This window comes from Miniopterus natalensis, chromosome X (genome assembly GCF_054644295.1).
Source record: "Miniopterus natalensis isolate mMinNat1 chromosome X, mMinNat1.hap1, whole genome shotgun sequence".
Lineage (NCBI taxonomy): Eukaryota > Metazoa > Chordata > Mammalia > Chiroptera > Miniopteridae > Miniopterus > Miniopterus natalensis.
In genome coordinates this window covers 4341222-4364865 of record NC_142103.1, presented here as the reverse complement: position 1 = coordinate 4364865, position 23644 = coordinate 4341222, and the positions used below count along the sequence as shown (strand labels likewise).

Sequence of the window (23644 nt, the reverse complement as noted above, 5' to 3'; positions counted from 1 at the left end):
GCTGCCTATATAGATGACATTAAGTTATACTAAAAGGTATAAAAATAATGGACATTTAGCAGTCAGTTTCTGTATAAGAAAATGAAGATGAATTCTGGTACCTACAGGTCAAACTCTGATATAAGGACGAATCATCAGTCAATCTAAAAACTCCTTAACAATACAAGGAAAAGACTAAATGGCTGTGGGGTACATAGTCACAGAAGAGCTTTTCCTAATATTTTTGCCCGAATGACATAAACTGTCAGTACACCAGGCTTCTCAAATACGATGGAGTACCTAAAATATATGGTGTTCATTAAAGAATACCATGCAATGATATACGTTCCTTAAATAAGTATCATTTTATACTTGATTAGTGCTTCTCAGCTATAACCTTCCCATTACAATCATCTGAGCAGCTTTAAAAAATTGCCCATGCCAGAGGACTATCCCCAGACAAATTAAATCAGAGTATCCTGGGCAGGGCTCAGTTATACATAGGTAGGTTTTAAAAAGCTCTGTAGGTGATTCTCATGCATAGCCAGGAAAGAAAAATGTAACCAGTGCCAAGTATTTAAGAAAAACATATGAGGAGAGAACTGACAACTGAGAAAATTCTACCAATTAACACGGCATCTTTTTTTTACAGGGAAGAAAAAAAGTGATTAGTCAATGTTAGCTCAAGGAAACCTTGGGTGCCATTTGAAAACTACTGCAGTAACAGTTAAACACAGCTTGATCTCATCATGCGTTACATATTCATTTGTCTAATTTGATGCTTCTCAAAGTTTAATGTTTAAAAGAATCTTGTTAAAATTTCTGGGTATCTTATAGATTCTGATCCAATACGTTTGGGGTGGGACATGAGATTTTATATTTCTAACAAGCTTCTGGTAATAATGGAGCTGCTGTTCTATGGACCAAACTTCAAATACTGAGAGCCTAATATGCCTCATCTATCCTTTATTCCATATTTCTTTGGTGTATAGTGTTAACACCATAATATTTTGTAGTTACCCATATTTTGCTTCATAATTTTATGACTGATTTTTTCACTAATTAAAGAGATATCACCCGGCCAGTGTGGTTCAGTGGTTGAGCATCAACCCATGAACCAGGTGATCAGGGTTCGATTCCTGGTCAGGGCACATGACCAAGTTGTGGCTCTTGATCCCCAGTGGGGGGCATGCAGGAGGCAGCCAATCAATGACTCTCATCACTGATATTTCTCTCTCTCTCTCTCTCTCTGAAATCAATAAAAACATATTTTTTTAAAAAGAGAGATATCACTCGTGTTCTTCTTAGCTCCCCTACTCACAGAGCTGACTTAATGTACAGAAAACAGTGGCTTAATAATCAAGCAATATTTGTAAACATCAACTATAACTAGGCCATATAGAAGGATGAAAAGAACTATTAACTAATCTTTCCTTGGAGAACAGAAAATCTCCTTGGGGTGACAGAAACATACATGATAGACTACACCCAACCGAACAAGATATTAAACAGTCACTATCCAGTGATTGGGACAATAAATACACAGGAAGAATGGTGGGTTCTTTCTGAGGTGTGATATCTGAAACGGTGCAAATTGAAAATGCCACTTGAGGCCTTTGGTGCAAACTGACTCTGTGGGTAATGGAGAACCACTAAAGGTTTCCGAGCAGGAATGTGATATAGGCAGTACTTTACACTTAAGGACCACTTGTCTGGCAGAGGAGCTTAAAGAATTTGAGGCATGGGTTGCTACAAAATCTTATGTGAAGCACTACTGGTGAAAATGAGAACATGGATAAGGCTTGGTGGCTGATCTGAAGTGGAAGGGACAAAGAAGCAGAAACTGGCAGAGGTGATTTTAGATCTGACACCTAATGTAACTTGGGAAAAGACTGTACCCCCACAACTCTAAACAGATGAGCCAGGAAGAGGAAATGTTCTGAGCTGATGAGTTAAGTTTTCCAAAAGCCCTGGCTTTTATAAAAGTGCCCCAGAGCTGCTGAATGATGCTATGAATTGAATTGTGTCCCCCACCAAGTCCTATTTTGAAGCCCTAACCCCCAATGTGATGGTATTTGGAGATGGAGCCTTTGGGAGATACTTGGGTTTAAATAAAGTCATGAGGTGGAACCCTTATGATAGGATCAGTGCCCTTATAAGAGGAAGTCAGACACCGGAGCATCCCCTCTCTCTGCAATGTAAGGACACAGTGAGAAGGCAGCTTTCTGCAAGCTAGAAAGAGGGACCACACTAGATGTGAGAAATTATTTTCCACTGTATAAGCCACCCAGTCTGTAGTATTTTGCTATGGTAGCCCCAAGCAAACTAAGACAAATGGACAAGTAAAATGCATGTACTTTGGACTGTCTTTAGTAAGTATCATTTGGCTAAAGGAAGAAAACATTAATCATAAAAACCTGTTTATTCTCATTGATGACCAAATATCAGAAGAACAATGGCTGTTTTAGAATTGGCCATAGCCTCATGAATGTAGGATATTCATTTTTAAAGTGTGTTTAAACACTAGAGATGAGCATGCCGATATAACACAGTTGTTAAAGATATAGCATGGGCCCTGGAATTGGATAGACTTGTTCCATCCCTTATTAGCGCTGTGATCTTGAAAAAGTCACTTCATCTCTCTAAGCCTTAGTTTCCCTATCTGTAAAATGAAGAAAATTGGATTGCCTTACGGGGTTGTAGTGAATATTAAATGAGAATATTTATATAGAGTGGTTAACATTGTTCTTGGAACAAAGGGTGTGCTCAAGAAACGAGAACCTGCCCAGCCAGTGTGGCTCAGTGGCTGAGGGTCAACCCATGAACCAGGAGGTCCTGATCAGGGCATATGCCTGGGTTGTGGGCTCGATCCCCAGTAGGGGGCGTGCACGAGGCAGCCAATCAACGACTCTCATCACTGATACTTCTCTCTATCCCTTCCTCTCTGTGAAATCAATAATAATAATAAAAAAAACACATAAAAAAAGAAATGGAAAACAGTATTATCTTTGCATTTAGTGCAAATGCATTCCTGAAGAAGAAATAGATCTGTTTATGGCCAAGGTAAATTCCAATAATTGGTTTAGACAAGGATAAGCCTTGGTCAATGATAAGTATAGGAAAATATACATGTATCATTGAACTATTGTGGATCAGTGGCTTTCCTTGAGATTCTTAGGTTCCACAAGTTCTTCCTAAGCAGCTAGTTGAAAGCAGAGCCAAAGTGTCCATGTCAACAAGAATTCCGTTCCCTTTGGAATTCTGGGACATGAAAATGCACACAAAAAATGGCTCCAGGGTCTCAAAATACATGGAAACTATTAGAGATCAGTTTTATTACATTCCATTTAAGAGACTGGGAAAGATGTTTTTTTCCTTAACAGGGACCAGGCCAGAATATCAATGCTAACTACCCAGGCATTAAGAAACTGAACTAGTTTCCTAAACCTTGAGAAGTGTGGGGTTTTCTTTTAAACTAAAGGAGGGATGGAAAGTGCCAAATAATTTCAACTGGGCCATTAGCCACATCCTCAGGGAAGGTTTCAATTTACAAGGATAAAATGTCTGCAAACAAAAAATGACAAATTAAAAGAGTTTTCTGCATAAGCAGCTGTCATTTACATCTATACCAATGTCTAAATATAAGAAACTGATGCACTTTCTTACTTTTTAAGGCTTCTAGTACTTTTAGGAAATTCATGCACCAACTTCTTACGGTATTCTATCAACAATTCATGTAATCGATCTTCCTTCCTTTCACTTTCTTCAATGGTTTTTGTGGTCAGTTCCAAGAGCTCAGTGCTGGTTTGGAAAAGGCGGCAGGCATAGCAGGTGGATTTGGCTGTCTCCATCTTATCTCCAGTAAGCACCCAGACTTTCAGACCTGCCGCATGCAGAGCTTCAATGGTCTCAGCTGCTTGATCTTGTAGCCTGGGAACGCAAAGGAAACCTCATTATCCTCGAAAATTCCTGACAGAGATTCTGCAAGAAGGCTTGTTAAAGAGAATATTTTTACAATTCATAGCATTCTGGAGTCCTGACATGGTATCACAGTTGGTTTTCTTATGTATCCTCTACTTTGAGAGTGTTCTCTTTGGCACAGTTTTACTTATTAAAGTGTATTTCAAACAATGAGGTTTAGAAAAATTCATGACATCTCTTGATATAACTGGTACCCTATGGCACATTTGAGAATCATCCTTCTTAGCTAAAATGTTCAGAAGCTCACCAAGCATTTTTTATTCAGTCACATTAGCATATTACATTATATTTCATATCTCACCACACAGATACTTAACATGGTTCAAAACAGAAAGGGTGAAAGACATTCTAATGAAATATTGAGGGAAGTTAGTGAATCCCATCCCTGAGGAGCTTTAAGAGTAGGAAAGCCAAACATCCAGAAAGAGAATTTAAACATAATTCTAAAGGGGGGGGGGGGGGGATAAAAGGAGACTGATACTTTCTTTGAGTTCATTTTGGCAAGAGAAGAAAAATGAAATTAGATTAAATGAATTTCATTAGAATTTCAGTACCTTCCAATGTGGCTAAATATATGTTTGTAACTTTTTGTTTGGTTAAGTCTCACAGTTGGCACTTATAATATCTAAAAAACTTCTACAATATTAAGGGTCTAAAACTTTCAGGAAGATCAATGCTGAAGCCCTACAATCATGTCTGTCAGAGCTCAGCCTATATAGTTAAAGCAAATCATTTATAAGTATGCAAAAACAAGCTCTAGTCTGTTAAACCAGGTTAGAATGACCTCTCATGTTATTTGCTCTACACCTTGAATTTCCTCTTTGCTCATCTCTATCAAAATTTTACCCATGCTACCAGGCACCAGCTCAGCTCAAATGATGCTTCCAGCACAAAGCTCCCTACACCTAATAAGATTATTTCATAAATATCTGCAGAAATAAATGGATGGCTTAAATATTCAGAAGACATTAGCGATGACAGATTCATTCTTCTAACTCACAAATAATTAACTTAATAATCATTCCCACTAATAGTTCAAAATCTGGTGTGTAGACAAAGCAAAATCAAAGATTTTAAAACTTGAGACTAAATTACCAATCTGAACAGATACCACCCTAAATAACTGATCATTAAAATAACAAGAATTTTCTAGTTACTTGTCTTCCACTGCAGTGGCTCCAATTAAATTCATGTTTGTCTCAATATCATCAAAAACCTTTCCCAATTTTTCTTCTCTGTCTTGTAAGGCCATTTTTGCCTCCATGAGCTGTCTGTCAATTCTTTCATAATCATCTGGAGCAATTTCTTTAAAGGCTACACAAAGTGTCCGATACCCATCCTAGAAGCAAAGTAGGAGATCTCTAGTTATCCAAATAATAATAGGGGGGAAAAAACACTATATTTAAATACTATTGCTTTTACCACACAGAAGAGAAATTCTGACATATTTTTAGTTAAAAACAACAACAAATTACAACTAAAAAGGTAAAATTCAATTAAGTTCAAAATAAAATAATTATCTATGGGGGTAAAACAAAGCAGAACATAATACAAAGATTCTTGAAAAGTAGTTAAGGCTCCAAATTTTAAAGAGAAACTTGCTCTAGAATAATGTTTTCTATTAAAATAAGGTAAACACTATTACTAAAGCTCCAAATCTAAAAATAGACCATAAAAATAAGCTAAAATTCACTTAAACAGATATTTAAATAACAATCACATAAACACAGTCATCCCCAGCATTTCTCGATTTCTTGAGGGTAAGGGTGTAGGCTCACCATTGCATTTTGTTCCACATGGGCTTTAGTTGCCTCAATTTCATGATTTTGCACCCTGGGGAAAACTGTTGAGTCAGCTCCTTTACAAAAGAGAAGTATGTCTCCTAAAATAAAAAGCCAAAGTACTCAACTTAGAATTTTAAGACTTGTACTGGACTTTAATAACAGATGACTATTAGGGTGGACACTCCTATCCAGCTGTTATGTGTCCTAAGCCTGCCTTGTAATACTCACCCAAATGGATGAGACATGCCATTCACCACCTCTTAAGACCAATATGAACACGAATAATAACTCAGAATTTACAACATGCACCCATTAAAATACTTCTTTCTAGTGAATCATGAAAGACTGTTCTTGAGTTAAGAAGTGCATCTGAATTATCCTTGAAAATGTTGTCAACCATGGTCTAAAGAGAACGTGTGGCATCTACAGATGTCAAGGACCAAACTCAATCTCAAACGAGATAAAGTTATTTTAAACTATACAAATTAGCTTTTAAACAGTGGTTTGACAGATTTTACCATAAACTTGAGAACAGCTTTGGAGATAATACTTGAGAATACTTTGTACTTGGTAGCACAAGTACAGCTTTATATCAGTCCATGTACCCAGGAAAGTAGTAACAGCTGACCATTAAGAAAGACACTTCATCCTTATAAGGCAAAAGGCTGAGAATCCAACAAATTAAAAAATAACAGTGTTGCTCTGAGATTAAAGCCCTTGGCAGACCACTTCCCGAGACATCTCACCATTTGCAATAGAATGCATATGTGAATGGGCACAGGTAAAAACAGCAAGTATTTCAAATGCTGTTTTGTTTTGTTTTTCATTTTCTCTCACACATCCAATTTGTGTAAGTCATAAAGCAAACTGTACATTCACATAATGAAATAATTTTCATGACTTTGCAATCACACCAGAAATTATGAATACAATGAGATATGTTCCCTCAAGAGTCTGCCCGTATCTTTCCCATTCCCACATTCAGGAATTTGCAACAGATTTTATGCTAAAAATTAAATTACTAGGAAATCAATCAAGGATATTTTGAAAAAAACACCTGCAGACAGACATACACACACAGAAACAGATACAGAGGCTTCCAAGAACCAGCAAATGAAGCAGGAGTTCTCCACATGAGTCTTGCTGAAATCGAGCAGAAGGCATTCCAACCACCGTGGCCCCTCCCAGATATGGGGAACCCTGGGATGATGGCACTGGTTCCCTTGCAAGCAAAGAGCAAGCTTCTTTACTCTGTCAAAGAGGCCAGAGTGCTGAAGTAAAATTACAATGCTCTTTCACACTAGACGGACCATTGGTTACCTCTAGCTCACTGGCTCCCAGGGAGTGTAAAGCAGTGGGGAATGAGGAAGGTCAGAGACGGACAACCAGCAACTCTACACTCAAGGACTTTATGGCTAGTAATCACAGTGATTGGTCAGTACCCGGAACACAAAAGTCACTCTTTCAGTTCCTGTTTGGACAACCAGGACTGATGAGAGTTCGGTTTCCAAAAAAAGGCACACACTGTCATACCAGGGGTTCTGCCACTGACAATCTGGCAAGCTGAACATTATGTGCTTTCTCATATAAGAAAGCTACTGCTTTACATGAACCTTAGGTAATCATGTACTGATACATTTAATGTTTTCTTTCTTAAAATTGTTGATTAACATATAAATCTAAAAGGGAAAAAGAAAAAAAGTCAATTTTTTAAAATGCATACCTGCTTGAGTCCTCACAATGACACTCATACGACGGCGGTCAGAATCAAAGTTTAAGGTATGAAGAAGTTCATAGCTTTATGAGAAGAAAAATGAGAAAAGTAAAATACCTAGACCACACTGAGAAAAACAAAACACAAGAGAAACATCTTAAGATATTTAAACATCTTAAATGAACAGAACTCTCCTCTTTGGGTAAGGAGTGCTGGTTATGTGTACAACTGGTGATTTCCATTGTGAAATGCCTCTGCACTGAGAACATGCTGCCAGAGGACACCACTGTTGGTAAGGGGTATCTGTATCTTCTCATTATGTCACTTAAAATGGTAAGGGTAGCCTGGCATTGAGTAGAGGGAAGAGCATGTGCAAAGGCACAGAAGCATAACATATGGACCATGGGGGGCAATATAAAGTAGCCTACTAAGGCTTGACAGCTAGTTGATAGGGGAATAGTAAGGGCGGTAAGAAGGGGCTGGGAAATGAATAACACTGTGGGCCAGAGATTTGGGATTTTATCCTAAGAGCAACAGAAATCCATTGAAGGGTTTAAACAGTGGAATATGATATGATCAGATTTGTGTGTGGACGGCTGAGCTGTATTAACCAAATGAAAGGATGCAGAAGGGTAAAAATAAAAGTTAATTATTTTAAAAATGTGAGAAAATATTTTCTTGAAAATAAACAACTTGGATATAAGCATTTGACCTAAAAATGTTGATCACAAAGCTTATTTTTGATGGAAGTGAGGAGGTCATTGTTTTGGGATATATGTGTATAAAACATCAGCATGTAGCATTTCATTTGGTGTTGGCAAAGATGGAGGCACTGTTGTGAACTGGTTAGAATCTGGACTGATGATGACTCTGGGCTTTTGGCAGTCAGGCCAAAGAGCCTTCCTCTGGCTTCTAAGCATCTCTCCCCAGAGGTACACATTCCTCAAGCACATCTACATATATTACAGGTTTGTGAGATGGGTCTCATGAGATGCTGGGGGCCAGAATGTAAGTCAGGTAATTAAATTCCAGATGAAGAAATTTAAATTAATCACAGAGCCTAATTCAAATCTGCTATTAAGCCAAAGTGACTTTGTTCCTTGGGATCTCTGTAGGGAAAGACACTAATGCATTAGAGTACTTGCCCTGAGGCTCAACCCTGAGCATCTAGAAAAAGACAAAGCTTCTGACATCAAAGCTGCCATGATTGGCTGGGCTTGAAATCCCAGTTATGGGTTGGGTTCTAGACAGAAGGTTTCATGCATGCCCACTAAGTTTTCTTGTAGCATGTGTTCGAGACCTAAAATGGTATTTTAATTTCTGAAAGTCCAGGCAGACCCTCATTCAGGCTACTGGATCCACATGTGACTCAAACTGGAATCATGTCCCCCTCGAATCTCAGTTTCTGCCATTCTATGAAAAATGCCTTTCTCCTCCAACTACATATACATAAAACACTGAACTGGGAGAGCAGACTCCTACACTTATAGATGCAATCAGTTTCCTTTGCTGTCCTTACTAGATTCAATTAAGGTTGACTATGGGGTTAAGAGGTGACAAACAAATACACAGTTTTACTTACTCTTCTATTTCTTTTCTTTGGTTCTCTACTCTCATATAGCCATTGTGAATTCCTAAAAATGTGAACCCATACCTGTCAAAAACAATAAAAAAGACATTTGTATATCTCTAAAGAATGATTTATTTCCTTTGCACTGGGGTTACTTGAAACCTTTTATTGTTTTCTTCTCTTTCATATAATCTCAATCTATACCCGTATTTCCCTTTATTGGCTGAGAAGATAACACACAGCAAGTCAATGCCCAATCACAAATTGTAACCAAAAAAGAGGCAATTTGTAATTCCAATTCTGTAACTAACATACTGGGTGACCTTTTAGTCACTTAATCATCTTGGGCCTCATGGGTAAAATGGGACTGTCATTATCAAATGATGGCAAAATTGCTGGGAGCACTTCATAAATAACATGTGTTGTACAAAAAGTGGCCGCTGTTATGATCTGCAAAATATAACAGGAATGTTTAGATTTCTGGCTGGTATCCATGAAGAGTAATGCAAGTTATATCTATGCATTACTATTTTCTTTTCGCTCTTAATTGGTTAGGGTTTGGAAATTTTTCATAAATTTTCAGATAAAGGAGTCTGACTTTTTATTAAAGAACAAGTATATTTATAAGATAAGGTTATTGAAGCAAACAGAGGGGGAAAAAAATAACTCCTATCCTGTGAGTTCACTTTCTCAGGACAAGTACAGGAAGTGTTTCACTTTTTTCACTCTTCAAGAATGCGAATGTATTTCTCTACAACTTATCTCAGGGTTTGAAAACAGCTTTATTGAGATATAACTGATATACAAACAACTCCATATTTAATGTATGCAATTTGATAAATTTGGACACATGCAAACACCCGTGATACTATCACCACAATCTAGATAAGAGACATATCCAACACCTCTCAAAGTTTCCTTGTGTCTTTTGTTGTTGTTGTTTGTGCTAAGAACACTTAATGTGAGATCTACCCTCTGAACAAATTCTGAAGTGCTAAAATACTATATTGTTAACTATAGGTATGGTACTGTACAGCTAAAACACTGTATTGTCAACTATAGGTACGGCACTGTAAAGATCTCTAGAACTTATTGACCTAGAATAATGTAAGTGCTTACTTTTTAGCTCCTTTCACCAGAGCTATTTCATCTGGTGAAGAGGCCACATACGTTAATTCAGCTGATTCTGTAGCTCCATCAACAGCATCATTTGTTTTAATTTCTACAGTATGGCATAAACACAAGGCACGCAGAAAGAGCTCTTCTCGACTCTGTTAACAGGAAAAAAAACCGACCATTATTTTCACTTTGATCACTTGGTAACTAGTCTGTGAACAGAGAAAAGATACTGTGAAAGTTATAACCTCTAGCAAACTGAGTTAGCAGAAATTTATAAATTCTTAATACTCAATTGGGCTATATATCCTCCTAGTGCCTAACAGCATTCCTGGTTCCCAGCTAACATACGGAGTAGGGGCTGCGTTAACACATTTGGGTTAGTGTAGTGCCACCTAATACCAAAGCAGTGACATCTTCGTGGTCGAAAAGAGTTCATTCTGTATCTAATTCACAATCTGGCAATACCTCAGGGGCAGGGAGACTCTGGTTCATTTAGTGCCTAGACACTCCTGGGACTTGAATGATTTGAATAGGTATCATTCTTGGAACAGCTCATATTTTAAAGACAATCGCACAGACAGGGAAGTGAAAGTTTTACCCAAATGCCATTTCCCATAATTCTACTTGTTTAAAAAATTCCAGCGGTGTTAGTAAAACAAGAAAGGTGAAATGAGAGAAGAAACAAATGGTTATTCAAAAGTCTGTCATAGGCTAAAATTCCTCATTTCCACTATGCAGGGGTAACACATGCATACACAGACTGATTTCTCAAGGAAATGGTAATGCAGAAAATGCCACCTTATCTGCTTTATCAAAATATGTTAAGGGTCCATCAGTTTGAGAGAATCCATCAGTTTCCTGAATTACACCTTTATACTTGTGCCCATCTATGCAGCATTCAATGAATTCCATGCTGTTTTCAGTGAGTGTTCCAGTTTTATCTGTAAATACATAGTCCACCTAAAAACAAGGACACAAAAGTACATTTTAACTTTGTTCAGTGTGATTAATTTTTAGTTGGGTATAAGGCAGAGCAATTTTTGTATCCATAGAAAATATCTTTTCTAAGACTTCTTGTCAAATGTCAGGTAACTACAGAAGCAATATTATCAAATGAATGAGAAATGAACGAGTATTTTTAAGACACTGAAACAGTATCACATGTCTAAAGCAGACCTATTCAAACACAGAAGATTAATAGGAAGGAAGAATGTGACTATTTTATCAAAGTAAAAACCCTTCAATTTAACACCTACCCATTTTGATGTAAAGAAGTTACATAAGAAAACCAATTTTCCAAGTCAGAAACAAGAATACACTGACACTTATTTTATGCCCGCATATGCGTGCACACATGCACACACAAATATATACATACACTTGATAGGAACCTAAACTAACTGGGATATAATAAAACTTTTCCTTAAAAAGTAAAATATTCTATAAATACATTGGATTGAAGTAAAATGCATTGTTTCACATAATGTGCATAAGAGTTACAGAATACAGTTGGGACAGGGGAAATAATAAAGTTAAGTTACTTAAGAGACACATTAAGTCAATAATGATCAAAAACAGAATTGAAATTTCTTTCCACATACTATGTAGATTTTCAGATACTCCTCAAAAAAGTTTCCAAACAAACAAAAAAAGCACTGAATTTTATGATAGGTTCAAGTACAATATAAGCATACTTTCATAAATAATGGGGGGGAAAAAACTATGAAGTAAATTTTCCATGTAAAGTAAGTCATTTTGAGCATTTCCACTTTATCTCAGTTTTTATCTCTCTTCTATTTATAACATCTGGCTTTTGGAAACACACAATTTTATCTCCTTTTGGCAATTTATGCTTAAATAGTTAAAATTATGGGCTGACAGGAACAAGCATAAGCACAAGATTAAGGTTTCTATTGTGTAAGGGAGAAAGATGAACTTCAGCAATAGTTGCTTTCTAATTATTTTTCAAAGCTTTTCACGGTAGCAGCACGGTACCAATACAGCATTCCAATCTTCCTTTTCTTCCTCTTAGCCGGCCAAGTTTGAATTCCCTCTTTAAATTAATCCAAGTGGTATGATTCCTGTGTTGTTAGGTTTTTTTCCTAGTTAAATCGAAGTCTTTGGGGCTTTTTTTTTCTGATCAAAATTATTAACCTTCAATTTCCCCTAAAGGTTGTCCTGGGTTGTAGCACCTCCTATACTATGGTGGGACTTAACCCATTAAGAAATCTTTTATGAGGGTCAAAGGTGGTAATTTTAAAAATATAAAGTGCAATTGTTTGCCAATATATAATAGGTTCTGCAGTATGGCTCTCTGTGCAATTATTTTCACAGGTAAAGGCCAACAAACTATACCCTAATATAGTAATTATCAAACTGTAGTGTGCTTTGCACTTATGTGGAGGGCTTGTTGAAACTCACATTGATGGGCTCTATCCCCTCAGTTTCTAATTCAGTAGCTCTGGGGCAGAGGCAGTTAATGTGAATTTCTAGTAATTTATCAGGTGGTGTTACTGCTGCTGGTTCCTGGATCCTCCTTTGAGAATCACTGCTCTAATACATACCCTATACTCAGGAAAGAGGGAGGAGAGGATTGGCTATTATTGAAAAGTATGTATTCTCATATTTAAGGGAGAGAGAGAGGGCTAAAGAGTGAGAGCCTGCTGCTTGCCTCTGACTCTCAACAGCCTCTTCCTCTTTAGTGGTGGGTTTAAACCAGCTAAAAAGAACCCTCTCTATCAATACGCTCAAACCCATCCTTTATGGATAGAAAGCCTAAAATGAGATAGGTGTTCTAAGGTAGAAAAAACCCTGAACTAAAGGTTGAACACAAGAAATTGCCTTTCATAGTTCAAAATTGGTCAACAATGTTCATACAATTCAACCTAATGGAACACTTGGAATGGAGTCTTGGCTCCAGCATCTACTAACTCTGTTATCTTGGGAAAAATCTCTTCATCTCTCTGAACTTTAAGTATTAACCTTAAATATCTAAACCTGCTGCACAAGGCTATAAAGAATACAAAATAAAGCTCAACAATAAATATGTTTATAAACTATGATGTTACAGAGGTGTTGATTGTCACTGCTGTTGACTTGAGCAACATTACACAGTACTGAACTCTTTCCTTCATCCCACATTCCCTAATTTTTCTGAATTATTATGATCACATTGCTATAGTTAGGTATGATGTGTTTTCCCAACTAAATTGTGAAAAATTTGAAGGTTTCTTGTTTACTTTATAATAGTAACCTCAGTACCAAGAATATATCCTACACACACAGAAGCTCAATACATAGCACTGGACTGAATTGTTGGAATCAGAGTATATACTCAGACACAACATTAGGCATAGCTGCAAGACTAGGAATAGATACAAAGGAGGCTATCCCCACAGGTTTTTTCCCAAGATTGGCTGAAACCATTTGGTTGTCTAAAAGACTGATGTCTGATCATAAAAAAAGACCAATCCTTTTCCAACTGAACCGAGTAGTCTACTTCTTTTTGTTTCTCAAGTCACACACTGTTGTAAATATATCTTTCTATTTTTAAAAATACCAACGTAGGTCACTTTAAAAGAGTTAAGGAAGTGTTTGCAATGACACTGATGAGAACTGACACTGTTTTCAGCAACATAAAAAGCCCTACAGCTCAGCCGGGAGTGGCTCAGTGGTTGAGCGTCTACCTAGGATCCAGGAGATCAGGGTTCGATTCCTAGTCAGGGCACATGCCCGGGTTGTGGGCTCAATCAATGACTCTCCCATCATTGATGTTTCTATCTCTCTCTCTCCCTCTCCTTTCCTCTCTCTGAAATCAATAAAGATATATATATTTTTTAAAAAAAGCCCTATACATCTTAAACTATGATTCATTAGAGAGGAAATTGATTATATTTCATTTTGTGTGTCCCATTCCATTGAAAGCTAAATGACCTAAGAAACTATTTCAAGACTCCTTTGCATTTTCATTCGGGTTGCTTTGACATATATTATCTGCTAATGATGGCAAATTGTTTTTTTCACTGTATAAATTGAGGTGGTGGTCTGGCTATATTAACTAAATGATAATCATACCCAGAAAAGCAGGTTTTGGTTGGAGAAAGAAGTGCTGGATGAAATGAAGACTACAGTTTCTTTTCACTAATCAAATTTACCAGATCATTCCCCAAAGCTCCACTTTACTTTCTGCAGTGTGAATACAGTCTAAATGATAGGGATTACATTCCCGTAGGAAACATGGAATCTGCGGAGGTGGAGATCTGAGAGATAAGAGTCTCTTCTAGTGGAACCTGGCCTGGATATCCTGCCTGTCTCTGGTGGGCATTAGGTATCACATGTGGAAGACTGGCTGTTTTATTTGCAGTAGCCTGGGGCTAGCTAGCCAAGTTCATCTTTGGGTAGGTTAATTTATACAGCTAGGCACTAAATCTCCTCAACTAAATCAGCTGTCAGGGAAAAGTTCACCAGAGGTGGGTTTTTTAACTTAATTTTTGTTTTTCATGCAAAAATGCTACAAATTTATGACTTTTATAGGGACTAGAATAGTTCTACTCATATAGCTCTGTCCCTGGATGAAAACCTCTGGTTTAAAAAGGCTAAGGTCAGCTATCGCAGCTGAAGTCACTTACAAAAAAATCTTCTGGGAATATCTAAGGGGAAAGTATTCATTCATTCATTCATTCATTCATTCATTCATTCATTCATTCCTTGTTGTATTCTTAGTGACTCAGTATCACTGTGGGATGCAGATTCCATGGTTTGGGATCCTGGAGTCCTGAGGTCAAGTTTCAACAAAATTATATCTGGAGAGTTCTTTCACCCTTGTGACTGTAGTTGTCGAGGGTACTTTGGTTTAGGTAAAGGCCGTGTAAATGACAGAAACAGAGTGGTGGTGGAAGGGATCTAAATTCAGGAAGAGAGTTTTGATGTGTAGATGCAAAATGGCACCATTTAAAACAAGTCTGAGGCTTTGTTCCAGCCCACAGTTCCATTAACTGAATTTGCATCTCACAGTCACAGAAGTAACATTTCCACATCCCTGCCATTCTAAATATCATGAGAATTAAATGTAGCCAAAAATTTTCCTCAGCTTGTGAAGATCATTATATGACACACAGTAAATTCAGGCAAAGGGAAAAACTCTCTCAATACTGGTAAGAAAAGCACCTAGGAGTGATCACTTGAATTACAGCTAGACTGCATTACATTGGAAAACAAATGCACCTGATTTAGAAACAAGGTCATAGCCTGGGCTACACTAGTATATGAAACAAAAAGCACTTTGAGAAGTGCACGCCTTCACATTTTCCGTTCATTTAAATTTTTGAACTGGAATAAACAACTGCTTTCTAGGTCTATATTCCATCTGACCAGAAATGTACTAAGAAAATGTCAATAGGACAGCTCTGGTCATTCTAGTTTATGGAACAAAATGCATTTATAAAATAGCTTTATTTAGTACCCTGTATTCTATCCCCAAATAGTTATAGTTGGTGATGAGGACTACATGTTTCCTGTTCCAAAGCAATAACTCATAATCTAACATCACCAAGTTTTAAAGAAAATTTCTGTAACATTGAAATTCAATACATATTGGGATCTTTCTCAAAAATGCCAGCAAAATAACTGATGCTATAGCTGTGACAACACTGCTTGCCTTCATTGTATGTCTGTTTAAAATTTTTTTTTTCTTTAAATCACATTCCCAAACATGGTATGGTCCCATAACTGGTAATCCAGACTACAGGAAAAGATATTTTAACTATGTTAACTTATTTTAAGGAAAAATAAGTTCTAACCTGACCAAGTTCTTCATTAAGGTCTGATGTGTTAACCAGGGCTCCTTCATCAATTTCTTCATCATAAAAATCCTTATCCCATGAAATGAAGAAGGAGCCCAAGAATTTCTGCATTTCTACTGTGACATACATGGAGACAGGAATAATAAAGTTGAACAGAACCATAAATGATAGGAAGTCGGTGAACATTTTCAAAACCTAAAACAAAAAAAAGTTCATGCTAATTAGATGTACAGTTCCATTAAACAAATGTAATATAAGGAACTAGTTAACTTTCTATCTTTTTATTTCAATGCTGAAAGCACTGCTCTTGCTACCATAAAAAAACTTCCCAAAGACACTATATCATTGGTCAGAATTATCACAGTATGTGAAAACACCCTCAATTTTGTCATTATTCTTCAGTGAATGTACCTTTTGACTCCATACTTTTTCACTTCCTTACACTGTCTGCTCCTCCCACACCAAGCTAGGAATGTAGGAGCAAAGTTTATATGTAGGCATTCATTACGCTACTTGCATGATATATCACAAGCTCATACTATATTAACGTGCCAGCTTATTGCCCCAATTGTTTAAAACTCTTAAGAGCTAAAAACAAGCGTAGAAGCCTAAATTAAAACAAAATAAAACTCTAAAACTTAACTATTTTAATGGCTTAGGGCTACCATACAACCAAGAGAGAACCCAGAAACCAACAAAAGGATCATTAATCTAAGCAGCATTTCAATAAAGGATGGCATGGTAACAAAGTGCTAGTTAAAATGTTTAGCATAAAACAAATTACCTTAAAAGTATCCCGCTCTTTCTGGGTCTTTTGGTTATACCAAGGTTCATCATTATATGGGGTATTTTGCCAAACATACTTTAGAATAGTGCATACTGCAGCTTTGGTCAGCAAGATAGATAAATACACAATCAAGAAGAGATTAATGGACCTGAAAAATAAGATATTATGGACTGAAAAACCATCTAATTACTTAAGATATCAACCAGATATAACTTAAACCATTCAGTTTTCTAAAGCTTCTCCTGCATATGATGTGTAACCACAGCACAAGCCTGTATGTATGCAAGAACCTCGGTTATCACGCTGAAGCATTACTCTCAAGTGGTAAAATGGAAAAGCCAGTCCTGACCTGTTTGTTGGTCACCAATGCTACCCAAAGTGCAATGGCTGACTAGCTTAATGCACCTTTAGTAAGGATCGTATAAAGTGACAGGGGACGGACACACACACACACACACACCCATTACCTACTCAACCCTTATAGAAGGAGTAGGTTGTCTCTGTTTCCCTGAATCCTAAAGATCTGGAGTAGAGGGTGGAAAAGCAAATGTACAATCCTCAAGCTTAGCGTGGATTCTTTTAGTCTGAAAGTAGACCTATGAAGAGGCTGTCACTGATGTACCGGATATCCATGCTGACAATAGCTAGGTCCATGCCAATGGCAACTGGCTTGAGGGTCTACCAGGTACCAATTCAACATTTGCCTGGAGACTATTATCTATGTTGTAGATCCTCCTTACATATAGCAACTATACAACGCCAAACCATTATCCAGAAGCAAAGGAAATAAATTTATATTTCAACTAAACTCTGCCTCTGAATAGCGATGTGAGCTTAGGAAAGTCACTTATCTCTTTGATGATTTCTTCATCTGTAAAGAGAACACGCTAACAGGAATTATTCCACAAAGCTGCTCAGAGGGTTAAATCAAATCAGAAACACAAATCATTGAGCACAGTTTCTGGAACATAAAAAGTACTCAAAATGGTAGCTGCTATTATAATTGATGTTGTTTTTTCATTATGGTTCTTACTGGAATTACTGAGAAGTAACTACTTCAATTCAATAACAACTAAAGAAATTGTGGTGCATACTAACTTTTCAACAGCAGAACGTTTCTGAGATTTCCCTTGGTAGTTCAAAGCCATTTTGGTTTCCATTCCAGTGTAAACAGCAACTCCTAAGGAATAACAGAATAAAATGAAAATTAAGTCAAAACAAGCTCCCCAACCAGCTGGATCTATCAATTTTTTGCATCCTTTAAAAGTAGGAATTTTAAACTCTCTTCTATTCACCAGTTAATATATCATTTATAGTATCATTTTAATTCTACATAATTTATCATATTTCAAGTTAGTTTACCATCTTACAAATTCCCAACACCTAAAAATAGGCTTAAATTTAATGGCAGTTGTCTGTGTTCAATTTTTAACATGTACTATTTATACACAGGCTTTATAATGCATATTTCTGATAAGTGTATCTTAAAAATTGTTCACCATATATCTTCTTGGTATTTTTTAGTGTAGCTCCTTTCAACAAGAGATTTTCGGGTCCCAAAGACCTAAATAAAAAAAATGAACACAGCTTATCCAAACAGCCAAATAAATAGAACCATCAACATTTTGCCCACACACCTATGTCCTGGGTTGAGAATGAATCTGTCTACTTATATCACATGCTTACTCCCCAGGACAAACTGAAAAACCCTTCCCTTGGAAGTTACTTGAGGGTACAGCACAGATAAAAGCACAGTACAGGAGTAGCCAGCAACACAGAGGCAAAGGGATACGCACAGAGGTAAAAGGATTATGAGTCATAGACAGCAAGATAAGAACAGGACAAAGCAGCAGAAAGCGAGACACAAAAAGAGAAGTTGACAGATAAAAGACTGGGAAAGCAAAGGTGGTAAAAAGGCACAGTGACATATTTATGGAGAGGAGCGTTAACCCAACTTTGGGGGGAACTGAGCAACCAGGTGTTTCTTTTACTTCCTTTTGAGTATAGTATGAAGGCCAAGAGGAAAAATTGAGGTACTAAATGATAGAAGAGGGAAAAAATACATCCCTTTTTACATATGTTTCATTATAAATGATTAGCCTTTCATTTTATTTAAGTCCAGGTAATTCTCCCCGCATTTTGTCCACTGCCTATACCCTCACTCTCCCTTAAATCACTGTTCTCCAGGTATACTGCCAGTACTGTGCACCACTGAACAGCCTAGGAAAATAAACAGTGTCTAGGAGATATTTGGGAATATCAAAGTGTCTGGAGCTCTGCAATTCTGGAAACCTTCAGCATCACTCCCAATACCACCGGCCTCCCAGGACACACACAACTCAGAGCCCCTAACAATTATAAGGTTGGTTATTTAAGATCCATCAGTAGGAGATGGCTTGTTACTCCAGATTTATTCACTTTCACACCTCTCTCTCTATAAAAAAAGGTATTTAGCTATTTTAAGGACTTACAACAGAAATACCTCCCCTCAAAAGACAGATGAAAGGAATAGCAAACTAACCTTGCAACAGCCTCAAGACTATTACTGTAGATACTGATTCGCCCAACAAACCTGCAAAAAGAACATAATAGCAATGAGTTTTCTACATATAGGTAAAATCTATATACCACTATTACAGAAATGGTTCAAAATACAAATAATACAAAAGAGATAAGACTTTGATCTATGAATGTCTATTATATTTCTGAAAAAAAAATATGAAATAGCAGTAACATTTTAATGTAATTCTTAAAATATTATTATAACAATGTAAATATACTAAATTGATATTCAAGACCTTCTTGGCATTGTGCATACACATTACACCTGTCTTATTTATACTTTATATAAATAATTGGCTTCTGTTAAAGATTCATGTAAAGAAAGGTTTCTGGTGCTAACACAACTTTCAGAACCATTATTTAGCTCAGTAGTTCTTTCACTTGAGCATGCATCAGAATCACTGGAGGGCTTATTAAACTACAGATTTCTAGGCCCCATCCCCAAGTTTATGATTCAGGTGAGAATTTGCATTTCCAACTAGTTCTCGGGTGATGCTGACACTGCTGGCCTGGATAACCCTTTAAGAACCAAGCCATTAGTTTTAGGCAGTGAACACTTGATCACCATCTTGGAAATTTCCAAACTGTCTTGAAGCTGATTTCATTACTGAGCTTGATCCAATCACTTAACATGGCTAGGCACAAGGTAATCTGCACTTCTGAAAAAATGGGGTAAAAAGGCTTAACCCCTCCTTAACAAGAATGCTGTGAATATTTTATAACTTGCATTTTTTTCCAGAAAAATGGAACTTATTATTACTGTATTCTAAAATATGAATTTCTGCTGATTCATTCATCATATATAAATTGTGCAAGTACTGTGCTGGGTGCTAGAGATACACTAATAAGTAAAAAAGATATTACTTACCCTGAGACAAACAGGCAAGTACAATATGAGTGATTACCCCTAGGGTAGTGAAAGTACAAGGTATTCTGAAGTCACATATCAAGGGCACTCAAGCTAGTCTAGAGAATTAGGAATAACCTTCCCTGATCTAAAATTCTCCTTCATATTTAAGGAAACTAAAAAATTCAGGAGTTGCCCTATAAATATGCAAGGATGTATATTATTCTCTAACTCAGGCAGAATCAGTCACCCCCTTTTCTGTGATTCCATGGGCCTTTCATTCACCTCTATTATCTCACGGTACTGTAAGCCTAGCTTTACTGTTTTATCTCCTTTGCAAACTGTGAACTAAGGCAGGGAACAGCTGTTTTGATTTATGGTTCTAGTTTCTAATATGAAGGTGAATACAGAAGAAGGAAAAGAGGAAAGAAGGAATGGTGGGAAGGAGGGAGGGGGCACTGTTCTTATAGTAGGATGGCTACTTTGTTTTTCCACTACTGGGCATGGGTTTAAGCCACACCCAACCATATGACCCATTATGACCAATAGCAGTCATTAACAAGACAGCTGGAATAGGTAATGGATGCCACCTGTAATGGTGTAACAGAATAAAATTAATTGGCCCACTTGGGGATAAAACCTGTTACTCTACCCTCATTGACACCATGCTCTAATCAGCCAAACTGAACCAATCTTAAAAATCAAATTCCAAATTTCTGACAACCCACAATGACTGTTAATCAGCAAATCTACTCCAGAAAGCCTAAGCATAGTAAAATAGAGGACATTACACCATTTCACTACTTCTTCCACTAATCTGTTTACTGCAGACAAAAAACAGCCTATTCAAAATCATCACATAGAAAGATAGAGTGCCTACTAAATGGGTGGCTCCATATCGTCTTCTCTCTTTGATGTTGAAAGACACATGAATTGGTTTATTTTTGTTTTAAATTAACACTGGTTAACGAATTAGTTCGGTAGATCGATCTTACAGGATAACATTATCTTAAAATTTGATGAATGGTCATGTTTATAAATAACAAAAATAACAGAAAAATCACAAATAAGATTCCTGGGCCCATATACCTTATCTTGGGCTGGAGTGAACAAGGCTGATATATGGTTCATTTCCCTTCCAGAAGGAAGAGACAGCTCATAAAAGCACAAGTGAAAGAAGAGTGGTAAGTGGTGGGTGTTTCTTTGCAATACTAAGTGGTAATGATAGGCAGAACCAAGAGACAGCAGTAAAATGAAACCAGAAGATATTTACTTGTAGAGGTCAGGTTGAGGCTGTTCACATTCAATTGCTGCTCGGAGTCTGTCAATGGATTCAGCTGTACCTAGTGCAATGGTGTCACGTACTGCAAAATGTGTCTAGATGAAAGCAGAAGAAAAAGCAAAAACAAAAAGTATTTCTTTTCGTAATCATACACCCACCTGATTCCAGAAACACAGTATGTTTTAGTAAGCAGCTTTGGCTTACTAAATAATACAAATATCGATGCACATTTCCAACTAAATAAAATTCTTAAAATCTATTACAAATAATTACTAAGCTATCCCTACTGCAAGGGGATTCCAAAGATAATGAAAAAACTAAAAGCTTTTCTTGATACTGACAGCAGGGATAATTCCATTTGCAGCATGCATATAATTAACTGAAAACCCCATAAAAATGTAATGCATTTACTTCTACTGATCCCTATTATTTTGCTCACCATAGTGTATAGTGATGTAAATATATACATATGAATTGAACATAGCCCTTTTGGTCATAAGACTGCTAACACCTTGCGAACAGAAAGAAAAAATCATTAATAGTTCCATTACACAAATAGCATAATTAATGATCCTGAAAATGCTAAAACTGGCAACATTTCATATGAGGAGCAGGGAGATGATGTATCTTGCTTGAGTCAGACAGAGTATTCTACTAGTGTATATTATGTACTTGATTTACCCAGATCTCAAGGCAGGCTCCAGTGAACCCATTTATAAATCATCAAAGAAAGGTTGACACAAATTCAAGGACTGTACCACTTACATAGAAGGGAAAGCTGTTGCATGGTCTTTGGGGAATAATATGGAACTGCCTGAGCTATATTTAAAACTATCTCCTGACTTTGAAAACCTATGTACTTTTATTTTACTTATTTTTTAAAATATATTTTTATTGATTTTTTTTTTGAAAGAGAGAGGAAAGGGGAGGGAGAGAGAGAAACATTGATGTGAGAGAGAAACATCAATTGGCTGCCCCCTGCACAACCCCTACTGGGGATCGAGCCCGAAACCTGGGCCAGGAGTTGAACCAGCGACCTTTTGGTGCATGGGACAACCCTCGACCAATGAGCCACATCCGCCAGGGTGAAAACCGATGCACTTTTAGCTGATTTGATTGGATCAACTTAACAACTTTTCCTCCTATCAGGGAATCTTTAGGTTAGAGTCTTGATTTTTACCTTGACATTCCTTCAAATATACAGTGATACCTCGGTTTTCAAATGTGATCCATTCCAGAAGACCATTCGAGTTCTGAAAAGTTCAAAACTGAGGGATTAACAGCCGATGGCTGGGCCTCAGGATCTTGCCCTCAGTGGAAGCAATGTGGCATGTTCGACTTCCGAGGAGTGTTGGAAAACCAAAGCATGTACTTCTGGGTTTACAGTGTTCGTAAATCGAAATGTTTGTCAACGAAGACATTCAAAAACCGAGGCACCACTGTAACTTTGTTTTTGAACAGATTCAATGGGACTAGTTTATCACCATACCCTAAAGCACAGAATATAGTCATCTAAAGCACTTAAGTTTTCCTTTTTCACATACTGAGCCCTGGTCCTCAACTCCAGATGGAATAAACAAGCAGAGGAAGGCCCTGAAGGATATACACAGAAGTGAGCACATTAGTATCCTTCCTTAAAGGCAGCATACAGAGGATAGGTCTTCATGCCCTGCAGAATTCTGGATGACAGCCAGAACTAACTCTGGTCAAAAGTACCAGGGAAGTAATTTATCCTCTAGTTTGAGCAAAGTTACTTTAACAGATTTGTAATTCTTCCTAGTTGCAATAAAGCAAACATTTGCCAAACTACACCCTAAGGTACTGTTTAAAAGTCAATCAAATTACTCCAGATTACATTTTCTATATGCCAGGAACGAACATTTTTAAAGAAAATATTCATCACTTTTAAAATAATAACAGATCAAACTGTAAGGTGAGAGTACTTGTAAATTATTTTTATAGTTACATACTTTCAGCCTATGATTACTCACATTTTAAAAAGCCTAAATAAAATATTGAGTGTGTTATGTCAATATGAAATGCAAGCAGTGACACAAAAAATGTGGTGGCTTTTACTTGGGACATGGATTTTCCTCACCCAAAACCACCCTTTTCCCAAAAGTTGAGAATTTGCTTAGAAGTTCAATGATAATTACATAAAAGCTGTCTTCAAATACAGAACTTACACAAATAAGATAAGATAAAAGATTAGGGGGCA

General features: G+C 36.9%; 1 protein-coding gene across 8 annotated transcripts in view; it reads right to left on the bottom strand.

Annotated features, from left to right (window-relative positions):
- Positions 1-23644, bottom strand: part of ATP11C (ATPase phospholipid transporting 11C (ATP11C blood group)) — a 142349-nt gene that overhangs the window by 37322 nt on the left and 81383 nt on the right. For 7 of the 8 annotated variants that reach the window (XM_016207233.2, XM_087829339.1, XM_087829343.1 and 4 more), the window contains exons 7-19: positions 21418-21521; positions 19257-19307; positions 18235-18299; positions 17834-17915; positions 16733-16883; positions 15946-16143; positions 10946-11107; positions 10148-10299; positions 9041-9112; positions 7468-7541; positions 5739-5842; positions 5118-5299; positions 3646-3909 (exon numbers count right to left, since the gene is read on the bottom strand). In XM_016207233.2, coding sequence (XP_016062719.2) covers positions 3646-3909; positions 5118-5299; positions 5739-5842; positions 7468-7541; positions 9041-9112; positions 10148-10299; positions 10946-11107; positions 15946-16143; positions 16733-16883; positions 17834-17915; positions 18235-18299; positions 19257-19307; positions 21418-21521 — 1661 coding nt within the window. The remainder of the gene's footprint in view (positions 1-3645; positions 3910-5117; positions 5300-5738; positions 5843-7467; positions 7542-9040; positions 9113-10147; positions 10300-10945; positions 11108-15945; positions 16144-16732; positions 16884-17833; positions 17916-18234; positions 18300-19256; positions 19308-21417; positions 21522-23644) is intronic. The other variant, XM_087829342.1, reaches the window with a different exon arrangement.